This window comes from Hippopotamus amphibius, chromosome 9, assembly GCF_030028045.1.
Source record: "Hippopotamus amphibius kiboko isolate mHipAmp2 chromosome 9, mHipAmp2.hap2, whole genome shotgun sequence".
Taxonomy (NCBI): Eukaryota; Metazoa; Chordata; class Mammalia; order Artiodactyla; family Hippopotamidae; genus Hippopotamus; species Hippopotamus amphibius.
Genome location: NC_080194.1, coordinates 71,976,962 through 71,994,277, shown reverse-complemented (window position 1 = coordinate 71,994,277; position 17,316 = coordinate 71,976,962). Strand labels below are relative to the sequence as shown.

Below are 17,316 nucleotides of genomic sequence, written 5' to 3'. Positions count from 1 at the left end.
GCAAAGGAAACCATAAAATGAAAAGACAACCCACAGAATGGGAGAACATATTTGCAAATGAAGCAACTGACAGGGATTAATCTCCAACATATACAAACAGTTCATGCAGCTCAGTATCAAAAAAACAACAACCCAATCAAAAAAATGGGCTGAAGATCTAAATAGACGTATCTCCAAAGAAGACATACAGATGGCCAAAAAGCACATTAAAAGATGCTGAACGTCACTAATTATTAGAGGAATGAAAAGCAAAACTATAATGAGGTATCAGCTCTCAACAGTCAGAACAGCCATCATCAAAAAATCTACAAACAATAAATGCTGGAAAGGGTGTGGAGAAAAGGCAACCCTCCACTGTTAGTGGGAATGTAAATTGGTACAGCCACTATGGAGAACAGTATGGAGGTTCCTCAAAAAACTAAAAATAGAGATAACATATGACCCAGCAATCCCACTCCTAGGCATATACCTGGAGAAAACCATAATTTGCAAAGATACATGCACCCCAGTGTTCACTGCAGCACTATTTACAATAGCCAGGACATGGAAGCAACCTAAATGTCCATCGACAGAGGAATGGATAAAGAAGATATACAATGGAATATAACTCAGCGATAAAAAAGAATGAAATAATGCCATTTGCAGCAACATGGATGGACCTAGAAATTGTCATATTGAGTGAAGTAAGTCAGACAGACAAGGAAAAATATCCTATGATGTTGCTTATATGTGGAATCTTAAAAAATGGTGCAAATGAGCTTATTTACAAAACAGAAATAGAGTTACAGATGCAGAAAACAATCTTATAGTTACCAGGGGGAAATGGGGAGTGGGATAAATTGGGAGATTGGGATTGACATATACACACTACTATAAATAAAATAGATAACTAATAAGGACCTATGGCATAGCACAGGGAACTCTACTCAATACTCTGTAATGACCTATATGGGAAAAGAATCGAAAAAGGAGTGCATATATGTATATATATAACTGATTCACTTTGCTGTACAGCAGAAAGTAACACAACATTGTAAATCAACTATACTTCAATAAAAATTTAAAAAATATATCATGGCATGTAAAAACAAAATTGAAACGGATGAGGAGAATTATGGGCACAATAATGGCTCCCAAAGATGCCAAGGTCCTAGTCCCTGGCACCTGTGAATATGTGAGGTGATGTGGCAAAGGAGAATTGAGGATGGAATTAAGATTGCTAATCAGATGACCTTGAGATAGGAAGATTATCCTGGATTATCCAGGGGGCCTAACATAATGACAAAATCCTTGTAACTGGAAGAAGGAGAACCAGAGAGATGGCTGGATGAAAAGGCCTTGCTAGCTTTGACAATGAAGAAAGGGCCATGAACCAAGGAACGCAGGCAGCCTCTAGAATCTGGAAAAGGCAAGGGAATGGATTATCCCCCAGAGCCTCCAGAAAGAAACACAGCCCTGCTGACACCTTGATTTTAGGCCCATGAGATCCATTTTGGATTTCTGACCTCTGGGATTGTGAGATAGTAGATTTGAGTTGCTTTAAGCCACTAAATATGTGGTACAGGCACACCTTGGAGACATTTTGTGTTTGGTTCCAGACCACTTCAATAAAGTGAATATTGCAATAAAGTGAATATCACAAAAAAGCAAGCCACACAAAGTTTTTGCTTTCCCAGTGCATATAAAAGTGATGTTAACACCACATTGTAGTCTATTAAGTATGCAACAGCATTGTGTATTAAAAATGTACATACCTTAATTTTAAAATACTTTATTGCTAAAAAAAATGCTAACCATCACCTGAGCCTTCAGCGAGTTGTAATCTTTTTGCTGGTAGAGGGTGTTGCCTTGATGTTGATGCCTGCTGACTGATCAGGTTGGTGGTTGCTGAAGTTTGGAGTGGCTGTGGCAATTTCTTAAAATAAGACAGTGAAATTTGTGGCATCGATTGACTCTTCCTTTCACGAATGATTGCTCTGCAGCATGCAACACTGTTTGATAGCATTTTACCTACAGCAGAACTTCTTTCAATCATCTCAAACCCTGCAGTCATTTTATCAACTAAGTTTATTCTTTGTTGTTGTTTCAAGAATCTTCATGGCATCTTCACCAGGAGTAGATTCCATCTCAAGAAACCACTTTCTTTGCTTATCCATAACAAGCAACTCCCCATTCATTAAAGCTTTTTTTTTTTAATTTAATTTTTTTGGGCTACTTTGGGTCTTTGTTGCTGTGCTTGGGTCTTTGTTGTGGTGCATGGGCTTCTCATTGTGGTGGCTTCTCTTGCTGTGGAGCATGAGCTCTAGGTGCGTGGGCTTCAGTAGTTGTGGCTCGAGGGCTCTAGAGCACAGGATCAGTAGTTGTGGCGCACGGGCTTTGTTGCTCCGCGGTGTGTGGGATCTTCCCAGACCAGGGCTCGAACCCGTGTCCTCTGCATTGGCAGGCGGATTCTTAACCACTGCACCACCAGGGAAGTCCCAGGCCCCACTTCTAATTCTAGTTCTCTTGCTGTTTCCACATGTGCAATTATTTCCTCCACTGAAGTCTTGAACCTCTGAAAGTCTTCCATGAGAGTTTGAATCGACTTGTCCAAACTCCTGTTAATGTTGATATTTTGACCTCTTCCCATGAATTGAGAATGTTCTTATGGCATCTAGAATGGTCAGTCCTTTTGAAAAGGCTTTCCAGTTGAATTGGTCAAGGTCCATCAGAGGAATCACTACCTGTTGCAGCTATAACCTTAGGAACCGTGTTTCTTAAGTAATGATTTGAAAGTTGAAAAATTTCCCTGATTCATGAGCTACAGAATGGATGTCGTGTTAGCAGACATGAAAACATTAATCTTGTAGATCTCCATCAGAGCTCACAGATGACCAGGTGCATTGTCAATGAGCAGTCATATTTTGAAAGGAATCTTTTTTTTCTGAGCAGTAGGTCTCAACAGTGTGCTTAGACTAATAAACTATGCTGTCAACAGATGTGCTGTCATCCAGGCTTTATTGTTCCATTTAGAGCACAGGCAGAGTAGATTTAGCATAATTCTTAAAGGCCCTAGGATATGTGGAATGGTAAATGAGCACTGATTTCAACTTAAGGTAACCAGCTCTATTAGCCCCTAACAAGAGAGTCATGTCACCCTGTCCTTTGAAGTTTTGAAGCTGAGCATTGACTTCTTTCTAGCTATGAAAGTCCTAGATGGCATCTCCTTCCAATATTAGGCTGTTTCATCTACACTGAAAATCTGCCATTTAATGTAGCCATCTTCATTAAAAGTCTCAGCAAGATCTTCTAGATAATTTGCTCTAGCTTCTATATCAGCACTTGCTGCTTCACCTTCTAAGTTATGGAGACGACTTCTTCCCTTAAACCTCATGAACCAACCTCTGCTAGCTTCAAACTTTTCTTCTGCAACTTCCTCACCTCTTTCAGACTGCATAGATCTGAGGAGAGCTAGGGCCTTTGGCTTAAAGAAATGTTGTGACTGGTTTAGTGGTCTTCTATCTAGACAACTAAAACTTTCTCCACATCAGCAATAAGGCTGTTTTGCTTTCTTTTCATTCATGTGTTCACTGGAGTAGCACTTTTAATTTCCTTCAAGAACTTTTCCTTTACATTCACAATGTGACCAACTGGTACAAGAGACCTACCTTGACATGCCTACCTCTCTAAGCTTAATTATTTCTAGCTTTTGAGTTAAAGTGAAAAATGTGCAACTCCTAAAGAGAAGGACAAATATTGTATGCTAACTCACATATACGGAATCTAAAAATGGTACTGATGAACTCAGTGACAAGAACAAGGATGCAGATATAGAGAATGGACTGGAGAACTCGAGGTATGGGAGGGGGCGGGGGGTGAAGGGGAAACTGAGAAGAAGCGAGAGAGTAGCACAGACATATATATACTACCAACTGTAAAATAGTCAGTGGGAAGTTGTATAACAAAGGGAGTCCAACTCAAGGATGGAAGATGCCTTAGAGGACTGGGGCGGGGAGGGTGGGGGGGACTCGAGGCCTGGGGGAGTCAAGGAAGGGAGGGAATACGGGGATATGTGTATAAAAACAGATGATTGAACCTGGTGTACCCCCAAAAAAATAATTAAAAAAAAAAAAGAAAGAAAAAAAAAATGTGCAACTCCTCCTTTCACTTGAACACAAAGAGGCCATTGTAGAGTTATTAATTGGCCTAATTTCTTTTTCTTTCTTTCTTTCCTTCTTTCTTTCTTTCTTTCTTTCTTTCTTTTTCTTTCTTTCTTTCTTTCTTTCTTTCTTTCTTTCTTTCTTTCTTTCTCTCTCTCTCTCTCTCTCTCTTTCTTTCTTTCTTTCTTTCTTTCTTTCTTTCTTTCCTTCTCTTTCTTTCTTTTTCCTTCCTTCCTTCCTTCCTTCCTTCCTTCCTTCCTTCCTTCCCTCCCTCCCTCCCTCCCTCCCTCTTTCTTTCTCTCTTTCTTTCTCTCTTTCTTTCTTTCTTTCTTTCTTTCTTTCTTTCTTTCTTTCTTTCTTTCTTTCTTCTCTCTTGGCTGCTTTTGGGTCTTCGTTGCTGTGTGCGGGCTTTCTCTAGTTGCAGCAAGCAGGGGCTACTCTTCATTGTGGTATGTGGGCTTCTCATTGTGGTGGCTTCTCTTGTTGCAGAGCACAAGCTCTAGGCATGTGGGCTTCAGTAGTTGCAGCATGCAGGCTCAGTAGTTGTGGCTCACGGGCTCAGTTGCTCCGTGGTATGTGGGATCTTCCTGGACCAGGGATCAAACCCGTATCCCCTGCATTGGCAGGTGGATTCTTAACCACTGTGTCACCAGGGAAGCCCCTAATTGGCCTAATTTTTATATGCTGCATCACAGGGAATAGTATGGATTGAGGATAGGGAGAGAGATGGGGCAATGGCTGCTTGGTAGAGCAGTCAGAACACATGCAGCATTTATCGATTAAGCTTGCCATCCTGTATGGGGACAGTTTGTGGTACCCCAAACAAATCCCAATAGTAACAAGAAAGATCACTGACCACAGATAACGATAACAAATACAGTAATAATGAGGGACTTCCCTGGTGGTGCAGTGGTTAAGACTCCCTGCTTCCACTGCAGGGCGGTGTGGGTTTGATCCCTGGTTGGGAACTAATATCCTGCATGCTTTGCTGTGTGGCCAAAAAAAAAGAAAAAATTTTTTGAAATACTGTAAGAATTACCAAATCGTGACACAAAGATATAAAGTGAACAACTGCTATTGGAAAAACGATGCCAATACGGATTCTGAGTAGCCAAAGCAATGTTGTGAAAGAACGGTCTTAGAGTTATCATGTTCCCTGATGAGACTATACTCTAAAGCTATAATAATCAAAACAGTATGGCACTGGCACAAAAATAGACACATAGATCAATGGAACAAAACAGAGAGCCCCAAAATAAAACCACACAATATGGTCAATTAATCTATGACAAATGAGGAAAGAATATGAATGGAGAAAAGGCAATCTCTCTTTAATAAGTGGTTCTGGGGAAACTGGACAGCTACATGTAAAAGATTGAAATTAGAACACTTCCTAACACCATACACAAAAATAAACTCAAAAGGGATTAAAGACCTAAATGTAAGGCTAGACACTATAAAACTCCTAGAGGAAAACATAGGAAGAACACTCTTTGACATAAATAACAGCAAGATCTTTTTTGATCCACCCCCTAGAATAATGGAAATAAAAACAAAAATAAATAAGTGGGACCTAATGAAACTTCAAAGCTTCTGCACAGCAAAGGAAACTATAAGCAAGATGAAAAGAGAACCCTCAGAATGGGAGAAAATATGTGCAAACGAATCAACAGACAAAGGATTAATCTCAAAATATATAAACAGTTTATCCAGCTCAATATCAAAAAAACAAACAACCCAATCAAAAAATGGGCAGAAGACCTAAATAGGCATTTCTCCAAAGAAGACATACGGATGGCCAAGAGGCACATGAAAAGCTGCTCAACATCACTAATTCTTAGAGAAATGCAAATCAAAACCACAATGAGATATCACCTCACACTAGTTAAAATGGGCATCATCAGAAAATCTACAAACAGTAAATGCTGGAGAGGGTGTGGAGAAAAGAGAATGCTCCTGCACTGCTGGTGGGAATGTAAATTGATACAGCCACTATGGAGAACAGTATGGAGGTTCCTTGCAAAACTAAAAATAGAACTACCATATGACCCAGCAATCCCACTACTGGGCATATACCCAGAGAACACCATCATTCAAAAAGACACATGCACTCCAATGTTCATTGCAGCACTCTTTACAATAGCCAGGACATGGAAGCAACCTAAATGTCCATCAACAGATGAATGGATAAAGAAGATGTGGTACATATATACCATGGAATATTACTCAGCTGTAAAAAGGAATGAAACTGGGACATTTGTAGAGACATGGATGGACCTAGAGACTGTCATACAGAGTGAAGTGAGTCAGGAAGAGAAAAACAAATATCGTATATTAACACATATATGTGGACTATAGAAAAATGGTACAAATCAACCAGTTTGCAAGGCAGAAATAGAGACACAGATGTAGAGAACAAACATATGGACACCAAGTGGGGAAAGCGGGGAGGGTTGAGGGGGAATGAATTGGGAGATTGGGATACCAAATTGTACACTCTAAATATATGCAGTTTATTGTAAAAAATTAAAAATTAAAAAAATATATCCTGTGATAAACTATAATGGAAAAGAACATGAAAAAGAATATATGTGTGTATAACTGAGTCACTTTGCTGTACAGCAGAAATTAACACAACATTGTAAATCAACTACACTTCAATAAATTTTTTTAAAAATTAAAAAAGCAAAACAAAACAGTATAGCACTGGCACAAAAATAGACACATAGATCGATGGAACAAAACAGAGAGCCCAAAAATAAAACCACACAATATGGTCAATTAATCTGTGACAAATGAGGAAAGAATATGAATGGAGAAAAGGCAATCTCTCTTTAATAAGTGGTTCTGGGGAAACTGGACAGCTACATGTAAAAGAATGAAATTAGAACATTTTATAACACCATATACAAAAAATAAACTCAAAATGAATTGAAGACCTAAATGTTAAGCCCTAAACCATAAAACTCCCAGAAGAAAACACAGGCAAAACGCTCTTTGCTATGTATCACAGCAATACTTTTTTTTAGATCTCTCTCTTAAGGCTCCCTGGCGGGGAGCCCAGAAAAAGTGTATTGAATGAAAACAACAGAGGAAGGTGTGAAGAAATGTCTGCGAAGCACACCAAGGACATACAGATCTCTCAGTTTTCATTCATTCATCCTTTCTGTCAACAAACTAAGGAAAATTTCCTGAGCTCTTGGGGTCATAGGGAAAAGGTAGACCTGTCTCTTGCCCTTAAGGGCTCCCAGGTAGAGGAGAGACAGACATGTTTTCTGTATGAGTGACTAGTTTTGTCTGGTCACAGAATTTTAAAATATAATAGCTTTATAGTAAGTGATAGATATGGCAGGTGAAGTCCTTCCAGGTCAGTGAACAAAACAAGTGGGAAATATAAGTTGGAGTTCCAGGTTCCTCATCAATAAGGTAGAGGTTGGGTTGTGGGGTCTCTAGAGTATATCCAGCTCTGATAATCCAGACCTGTGTGATTGACTGACTAGGGAACACTTTCTTGCCCTGTCAGCCCCTCTCTTTACTACTCAGCAAGCTCAGAAGCCTGTAGGCTGCCCCCAGAGTTAGTTGCATCAGCTGGAGGAATGGCTGAGTCTTCCCAGAACTGGGGGAGAGGTGTGACAGGGAGGAAGACCAGAGTGGAGACTGGACAGGAAGAGCTGCCGGCTTCCTGGGTCAATGCCAGTCAGCCATTCACAAGGAGCCTTTGTAACAATGGAGTCTGCAGTGGATTCCCCAAATCGTGGAGATACCTCTATTCCCAAGGGACAGAAAAAGCCTGGGCCTCTTGGGGCAACCGGAGGATTCCAGGGCCCCGCTTCTCCCTCAACTAGCTCTTTCTTAGCTTTCTTGACTCTTGATGCCTCAACATCCTCCATTCAGAGGATTGTGGTTTTTTAGTTTGAAAGAGCCTCTATTTAGTTTAACTCCTCGATTTCCCAGGTGGGAAACTGAGGCCTAGAGAGGCCGGATGACTTGCTTAAGGTTCCCTAGTGAGTTAAGGAGACTTCACCTTTAAGGAGAATATTTTATGATTGGTAGCACTGGCTGTTCCCTCTGCCTGCAAGACAGAGCTCCCAGAAGCTGAGAACATTTAGGTCTCAACATAAATATTTCAAGCACAGGTAATAACAGTACTTGGAGTGAATTCCTGACCCTGGCCATAGGCATCCCCGAGGATCTTGTTTTGAAATGGAGATTCAGGAGGTCCTGGGCACGGCCTGAGAACCTGTATTTCTGATGAGCTCCCTGGTGATTGGATGCTGCTGGTCTTCAGACCACACTTGTAGTAGCAAGGCTGTAGCTCATTAATTTATTTTATTTTCCTCCTAGTACATGTCACAATGTGATATATTTATCTGTGCATATGTTCATTATAGCTTTCTTCTCACTAGATACAAAGTGCCTGAGTGGAGCATCTTGTCCTCCTCATGCCCTGTTATATCCCCAGGCCCAGCACAGAGCAGACATGCCACAGGCTCTCAATACATGAAGTCCCCGCAGTGACAGAGAGTCTGGTTCTGGAGGGCAGGGACCTTGTCCGGTTTTCTCCTGACTCCTCATGACACAGCAGGCAGTCGGAGCACACAGCAGGGGTTTAGTGACTCTTGACCCCATATGTTCCCCAGTAGGTCAGGACTTGGTTGATGAACAGCCTGAGGTCCATGGACATCAGGTGACATGAGTGTGTGTACATAAATCATTTTTTAAAACTAGAAAATTTGTCGCAACCTAGGTTTGAGTCCACTCTGTATCTTCCTGGGCTCAAGCCCAGCCAGGGTTACTTGGAGTCTGGCTGCCCCAGGGCATGACTTGATCAGCTTATCCCTTGCACCACATTCACATGGTGTTCCTGGCCTGAACCTTGGGGGCCTTGACCCCAGTCCATCTGGGGCCAGTTCAGGTTTTTCAACTTGGGGCATTCAGAAACCCTGAGGGTGAGGTCACAGGCAGCTCCGCAGAGGCCATTCCAGTAAAGGGTCTCAGTCAGCCTCAGTTTCCCCACCTGAGGGTGGGAGGGAAGTCTGGGGAAACTGGATGATGCTTGAGGTCTAGCCCAGCTTCTGCTTCTTCCCTCTTCTCCATTTGCACTTCCTCTTGCAGTGGCCCAGCTGGATAAGATAACCTCCCAAGGCTAAGACATGGCAACTTGAGAGCAGGGACACCAGAGTCCAGTGGGTCCTTCTGAACCAAGGGCCACCTCCCTTGCCCCATCGCACCCCCTGAGAAGACCTCACATCCTTGTCCTTTCCTGCCTTTCTCCTCTTCCCACTCCTAGAACTTGTCTGAGTCCAGCCTGTGCCCTTAGATCCCTGATAATTGGAGCCAGCTAGCAACTGCTGATTCAGCAACATTTTCTCTCTCATTTGCCAGGTGGACCTGCAGGCAATCTCAGTCTGTGGCCTGTTGGCTGGATGACCCCTGGCCATGCAGACCCTCCTGTCCCTCCTTCGCAAGGCTACTTGGTCTGTTCTGCACTTGTTTGCTCACAAGGCTCATTTATTCCCCCCAATTACCAATTTGTTCACGTACTCATTCACACATGCAGCACCCCTTAATCCCCAGGGCCAGGGCCAGGAGTGTTTCTGGGAATGGACTGGCCTGAGATGGGATTATGATACCCACACAGAGGCAGAATGACACAGCGGGGCCCAGGGGCCATGTGCTCAGGTGGAGTCCCCTGAAGTCTGAGCTGGAGAAGACTTCACAAAGATCAGCCCCTCTGTTGAATAAATGGGGAAAGGGAGGCCCAGGAGGCCACTGCTGATGGGGCACTCCTAACCTGCCCACCATGCTGGGTCAGCTCTCCCAGCCCTGTCTGCAAGCAGAACGTCGTGTTTTCCAGTTCTGAGTCAGTGACTCTGGAGCTGGGTTGAAAATGAGAGAACTAGAGCATGGTAATAATATCCTTAGCAACCCAAACATGGATTCAGAAGGAGTTATACAACCAGGGCTGGAAGGGCCTTCCCTCAGAGATCTCCAAACCCTTCACTTTACAGTCGTGGAGCCCAGGAAGCCTGGTCCCAAGTGGACCTGGAAGCAGCCCCAGAACCCAAACCACAACGTCCAGCCTACTGGTCTCTTACTAAACCCACTGCCCAGCCATCCTAGATGTTCAAATACAAAGGAAGCCCCTTTATCCTAAGGAGAAAACATTTTAAGAACGTTTTTCCTTCCCTGGCGGTCCAGTGGTTGGGACTCTGCGCTTTCACTATCAAGGGTGCGGTTTGGATCCCTGGTTGAGGAACTAAGATCCCGCAGGCCCCAAGGTGTGGCATTTTCCCTAGTAAATTAAAAAACAAACAAACAAAAAATGTTTTAGGGCTGGAAATGAATTAATCAAATGTTTACTTAAGTAATCTCAAAATTAAACACTTTCACTTAAAAGTTTAGAAAACTTGCTCTTTTCCATCGTAGTTTAGGATACAATTTAATGCACATTCTTTTCCCAGCTGACTGGTGGAGGTAATATTGGGCTAATGCATCTTGCTAACAGTTTGTCTGCAGTAACAACTGAGGAAAGCACCGTGTGTGATGAAGACAGTCAGGACAGAATTCTGGAATTCTGGAAAAGAGCTTCACCTTAGAGTCAGGCCCATGAGCTTGTTTTGAGCACGTGACGTGCCTTGGCCACGTGTGGTTGCAGCCACTTGGGCTCCCTCGCTGTGTCAAAGTCTTCACTACTGCCTCCCACCAAGCTGGGGACCCTATTTTTCAGGGTGACTGGACATTATAACCAAAGAGCGTATCAAAAAATAACTCTAATGGTCATCATTCAGCCAGCATCTACTGAGCATTTGCAGTTCTGGGCACCAGGACAGGTACAAAAGGAACTGAACTGTGTTTAGCAAGTCCTAGAATGGAAGAATAAAGGGGGACTTGGAAGCATAGCATAGGAAAGGGGAGTGGCCAGGAGGCAGTGCGTGTTTATTGAGGTCTTTCAACATAACAGGTATTTCACAAACAGCATCTCTAATCGTCATAACTACTGGTGGGTAAGATTTACCACTCATCCCAACTCCTCCTTGCCTAAGAACTAATAGTGTGTGTGTGTGTGTGTGTGTGTATGTGTGTGTGTGTGTGTGTGTGTGTGTTTTGAATACAGTTGTAACTTTTTATTTATTTATTTTGGCTGCGTTGGGTCTTTGTTGCTGCTCATGGGCTTTCTCTAGTTGTGGCGAGCAGGGGCTACTCTTCCTTGCGGTGCATGGGCTTCTCAGTGTGGTGACTTCTCTTGCTGTGGAGCACGGGCTCTAGGCACGGGCTTCAGTAGTTGCAGCATGCAGGCTCAGTAGTTGTGGTGCACAGGCATAGTTGCTCCTCTGCATGTGAGATCTTCCCAGACCAGGGATTGAACTCTTGTCCCCTGCATTGGCAGGCGGATTCTAAATCACTGCGCCCCCAGGGAAGTCCCAATAGTGTGTGTTTTTAGGCTAATTATTTGACCTTCCTAGGCTTCAGTTTCCTTCTCTGTGGAGGACTATTTACCCCATAGGATTGAGTTCTGTTCTAAGCACTTTGCATATATTAACTTGCTTAGAATAGCAAGCCCTCAATTGATGTTTTCACTTATCATTATTATAACATAGGAGGAAGCTGAAGCTCAGAAAGGAGCAGTGACTAGCCCAGGGCCACACCAGTGGCAGGAAGAGCTGGCTATGCTCTTTGTTTCACTCTATGACCTGCAGTACAGAAAGGATTAAAAGTGGAAGCTTTGCCCTCACAGCAGGTTCATGGCTGGGCTTGTCTGCCCTCTCTGCCTTAGAGAGGCAAGGCCAACTGGCCAATGAAGGATGACCCCAGGTCATCTCCGGCTATGCTGCTTTACTCTGCCACTAACTTGTGCAACTTTAAGCGTCTCATTGGGCCTCATTTTCCTAGTTATTAATAAGTATAGCAAATGCAGTCAACTGTGATAATGTGGCAATGCAAGGGATTATTATCTTCCAAGACTGTTGGCCAAAGGACTAGGTCAGTGGTAAAGAGGAAGCATTATAACTCATGAAATTACAGACTAGAGTTGAGAGGGACCTCAGCATTAATCCAGTGGCTGCACAGATAATATATCTGGGGACTATGCTTTGTGGTTTACAAAGCATTTTCTTTAGCTTTGTTTCCTAACACCCCACATTTACAGCTAAGGATATGGATCCTGTTACCCTCGTGTAACTTATGCAGCCTCACACATCAGTCTAGAGCCCTGACTGGAGGTGAGAGAGAGGTGGGCCCAGGCTGGAATCCCAGCCCTAATGGCACCATGAGCAAGTTACTTTAGCTGTTTGCACCTCAGTTTCCTCATTGGTAAAATGGGAATACTAAAGCATTCATTGTAGCGTGTGGTGAAAGAGCTTAGTGTAGAACCTGATGCGAAGTGGGTGCTTAAGTGTTAGCCAGCAAACTTGAATGCTTTTTGCCCATTTCATTGCATGATCTTCTTCCCTTGTTCATTTCACAGCTGAGGCACCCAGGTTGAAGAAATGGGCTGTGGATTAGGACACAGAGAGCCAAGAGGCAGCTAGTCTTAGGTGACCTGAAAGAATTAATTACTGCCCTGGGGTCAAGTGCACCAGTTGCAAAACGGAAAGGCTGCCTTCTAACTGGCCCTGAGATCTGGTGAAAGAGGAGCCAGGCTCTTGCACTGGCAGTCACAGAGTACTGAAATGACAAACAGAAGTCTGGCAGTTCTACCCCTGGGCCGATGGATCACCTGATTCAGACACTGGGACCCAAGCCCTGGGATTGGCCTAAATGAGGGCTGTGTTGACCCACTGGATGGGCCTTGGCATCCTGTCAAACTGCTGTGCATCCAGACATAAAAATAACAGCCTGGAAATAGTGCTGAGGCAGTCTGCCCATCTCCATATGGAAGATAAAGCCATCATGCAGATGCTGACCAAGCAGTACCCCAGGAACTGCCTGCTGACAGCCATGGACCGGTACTTGGCCGTGGTGCGCAACATGGAGCAGGTGGTGATGATCCCCAGCCTCCTTCGGGACGTGCAGCTGAGTGTGCACGGGTGCCAGGCCCAGGCGGGGGCTCCTGATTTGTACAGCTACTTCACCATGCTCAAGGCCATCCGTGTGGACGTGGAGCATGGGCTGCTGCCCCGGGAGGAGTGGCAGGTCAAGGTGGCAGGTGGCAAAGCTGACCAGGCTGAGAGCGAAGCTGCAGAGACAGAGGAGGTCGAGGAGGAGAGGGTCTCGGGGCAGCTGGACCTGGAAGCCCAGTTCCACCTGCACTTCTCCAGCCTTCATCACATCCTCATCCATCTTACCCTGAAAGCTGAGGAGGTGACGAGGAAATACCAGGAGATAATGGGAAAAGCCATATAGGCCTTGGAGTCTAGGAAAGGTAATGGTGGCCATGCTAGTGGGTGTCAGAGTCCACTGAGGGACGTTCCAGGGGAGGAAAGGGAGCGGTGGTGAATCCAGTGGGAGAGGGAGAGCTGGGCTCTCAGACAAAGCCACCCTCACTTTGGGATATTGGGACCATGACTTGGGAAGGCTCAAGGCCAGGCCTGCCTTACTCTCCTTCTGACCCAGAATTGGTGAGTAATGGTGGTGAACTGCCACGGAAACATAAGGAAAAGTGGTTGGTGAGTGCATACCTTATGTACACTTATATGTATTTGTGCAATTATTAGTAAGTATGTGAATATTTGGAGCTGTACGAACTGAACAATGTGTCCTCACTGTCAGCTTCTTTAAGAATCTGATTAAAACCAAGGACTCTCTCCTTAGAGTCCAGGCATATAGACGCATAACTGTATATGTAATTTCAGGGGATATGCCATTAACCAAGGCCTATCCATGAATTCTAAAATAAGAACCCCTGATGTCACATATTAATAATAGCTTCTATTTGAGCACATAATAAATGCCAGCATAGTCCCTAAATGCTTGAGATAGGATTAACTCATTCAATCTTCAGGACAATTCTAAGAAGGTAGGTTTTATTGTTTCTGTTCTATAAATGAAGAAGCTTACCCAAGGCATGTGTTTATTCAGATGTTGAATGTGAATTTTGTGTGTGTGGCGCTGCTTCCAACATTTTTTCAAGTTATGGAATATGGAGAATTACATTTATATGGCACATGGGGGTACATAGGTGAGGCTGCTAACAGTGGTCCTTCAACTAGCAGGGTCCTCTGGCCATCCCAAGTTCCAGCCAGTCAAACAGAAAGCTAAAGGACCACTATGTGGGCACTCTAATCTGTTCCAGGCACACCAGTGTGGAGGTATGCCTGTTGGGAAGCCCAGTTGTGAGGACATATACATACGTGTTGGTATTTGAGCACAGAAGGGCTGGGGTTGTGAGCTGTAAATGAGCAGGAGGCTACATTAGTAGGTGGTGGCACAGGGTAGGAGGTGGGGAGGGGACCTGGGACAGTCATGGGTGGGTCACTCCTGGGTAAAGATTGGGAGAAATTTGGCCACAGCACCTGCCAGCCTTGCTCCCATAAACTGGCTTCATTGGTGATAAACCATGTCCATGTCCACGGGAATCTCAAAACCACCCGATGTAAGTATTTGGGCAGAATCTTTACCCTCATTTTACCTGTAAGGATATTAAATCCAGAGAGATGAAATGACTCACCTGAAGTCACATAATTAGTAAGGGGACAAAAAAAAGCAAGACTGGACCCAACTTTGGGCTGGGTGTTCTTTCCATCAGATTTACTCTCTGCCATCTCGTGTTATCTTCGTGATGTTCGAGGCCACTCTATAATGATGGGTAAGACACACAGACCCTAAATACACAGTTTATAGAGAGCTCTGCTCCTGGTATTTTCTCAGCCATTTTCCCTTCCCCTACGTCAAACTCAAACCCAAACTGCCGACTTCAACCCTGCTTCCCACTCCTGTTGAGGCTCCCTGGGTGGCCTTTCAGAGGTTTCTCTTGAATGTAATAGGACTGGGTCAAGAGCTCTGGGTTCAAGTCCTGATTCCACCACTAATGAGCTGTGAGGCCTTGTTTTTGCTCACTTCTCTGGGTTTCAGTTTATTCACTGAATAATAACAGTATTAGTAACAGCAATTGGCACTTGAATAGTTTTGTAGTTTTAAATCACTTGCATATCAATGGTCTAATGGAATTATAATCCCCTTTTACAAATGAAAAAACTGGAGGCCTGAGAGAGAAAATGAGTCCGAGATTACTCAGGAAATGGCAGAGCCAAGATGTGAATGGACCCTGGCCTAACTCACATCTAATTCCTTTCCTCTACACTACTGGATTTCCTGGGCACCTTAGAATTCTGCAGCCTAGGCTGGAGGTGGGAATTAGGGATGGCAGAGGGGCGAGAAACTCCACTAGAAGACCAGCCAAACTACTTCAAAGACAAGAGCAGCCAATTCTATCAATACATTGTAACACTTCAACACACCCTAACTTGTTTTCTGTGGCAGCTGTATAGAAGTTAAAAAATATCTGGCCTCTTGTCCTGACTCTTCACTGACCTCCCTATGCCCTGAACAACCTATTTCACCTTTCTGTAGTTTTCCTTTTAGTATTTAAAATGTAGGGATGAAACTAGGTGAGATATTGCAGCACTGACAATCATATTCTTATAGTGCTGTAACGTCACCAAGAGTTTTCCTGTGGCAGCACTGCTGCACTTTTTCAATATTTTTCCTATTTTAGTAGGCATGTGATAGTACCTTAATGGTGTGGATTTGTAGTGACTTGTTTTTTAAAATTTCTGCACTCCACAGCTTACTCCACACAACAGAAGGCAGATTCTATGACGAGGACATGGAGCAGTTCACTAGCCTGATGATCAGACCAGAAAGCCCTGGACCTGCAGCTAGAAGTGAGGGCGACTTGGCTGTCTGGGATGCTTCCCTACCTTCCTCTGAGAACCAATTCATGGACTCATCACTGGGTCACCTTTAGGATGCTTGTTGCTATTCACAACTCTCTTTGCTCCTCTTACCAGCTTGGGTGGTAGCCAGTGGTTCATGAGGGACCACATGTCACCTGGCCAGTGTGCTACAGTAGAAAGAGAAGTTTTAGCATCTGACTAAGCTAAGTTCACATCCCTCCTCTTGGCAGTCATTCACTATCATCTTAGGCAAATTATTTGACCCACTGTAGCCTAAATTTCCTCATCTATAAAACGGGGATAGTGTTACCTACCTCATAAAGTTGTTATGGAAATTAAACAAGACAGTAAGTCAAAAGCATCTGACATATGAGAGCTATTATTATAAAAGTGGCTTTTTTCTCCCACCCTCACATTTTATTTTTTCTAGCCATCCCTGACTTTTTACCCTCCAGAACTAAGAAGTATCCTCCTAGACTCTGAGTGAGTGGTTCACACTTAGGCCTGCCAAGCACAGGGGAACTATAAACTTATTTATTGCAGTAGCAATAAAAAATACTACCTTGTATTTGTATATATCTTTATTAACTTCTAAAGTACTTTCTCAGACATGATTTCATTTTTAACAAGTAGGACTCAAGAGAAGAGAGGTAGAACCACCTGATTTTTCCCAGAAACCATCTGCTTATAATCATACTGACACCTAATTTGAAATCATATATAAACTATTTTATTAATCCCCAAAAACCAATTTGATTATAAAATCTGAGCTTGGAAACAAAAACTTTTTGGACTTGGATGTCCACTTTTTCCAGGATGATCCATCTAAGAGCTGAGACCCCTTTGCTGTTATCAGTCTTCTAGCTGTTCTCCTGGTCCTGAGTCTCCTCCTTCTAAATTACCCTCTATGTTGTTAAAGAGAGCACAGCAATACAAACCTGACCATGTCATTACTACTTAAAATCCTTTAGTGACTTTCCACTACCTACAGAATCAAGCCAAAATTATTCTGCATGACTCACAAAACCTTTCATTATCTGGCTTGCTTGGTTTCACTCTGCACTAGAACTGGAGCAGGCAAAACTCTTCTGTAAAGGGCCATATATTAAATATTTCAGGCTTTACAGACCATAATGTCTCTGTCACAGCAGCACGGAAGCAGCCATAAACGTGAACAAATGAGCTTCGCTGTGTCCAATAAAATTGTATTGGCAGTAAGCCAGATTTGGCCCATAGGCTACAGTTTGCCAGCTGTGAACTAAAACTAAACCTAATTTTAAAATGTGCCAGATGGTTTCTTAAAACTAGGTAAATGGAAACTGACCATTCTCTGATGAACT

The 17,316-nt window shown here is 43.5% G+C and overlaps 1 protein-coding gene across 4 annotated transcripts in view; it reads left to right on the top strand.

Moving 5' to 3' along the window:
* The window catches only part of THRSP (thyroid hormone responsive), a 35,827-nt gene extending 19,177 nt beyond the window's left edge, over positions 1-16,650 (top strand). For 3 of the 4 annotated variants that reach the window (XM_057749129.1, XM_057749126.1, XM_057749127.1), the window contains exons 3-4: positions 12,607-13,503; positions 15,867-16,650. In XM_057749129.1, the coding sequence (XP_057605112.1) occupies positions 12,900-13,484 (585 nt within the window). In that variant the 5' untranslated portion in view covers positions 12,607-12,899 and the 3' untranslated portion in view covers positions 13,485-13,503; positions 15,867-16,650. The remainder of the gene's footprint in view (positions 1-12,606; positions 13,504-15,866) is intronic. The other variant, XR_009055484.1, reaches the window with a different exon arrangement.
* The last annotated feature ends 666 nt before the right edge of the window (positions 16,651-17,316 follow it).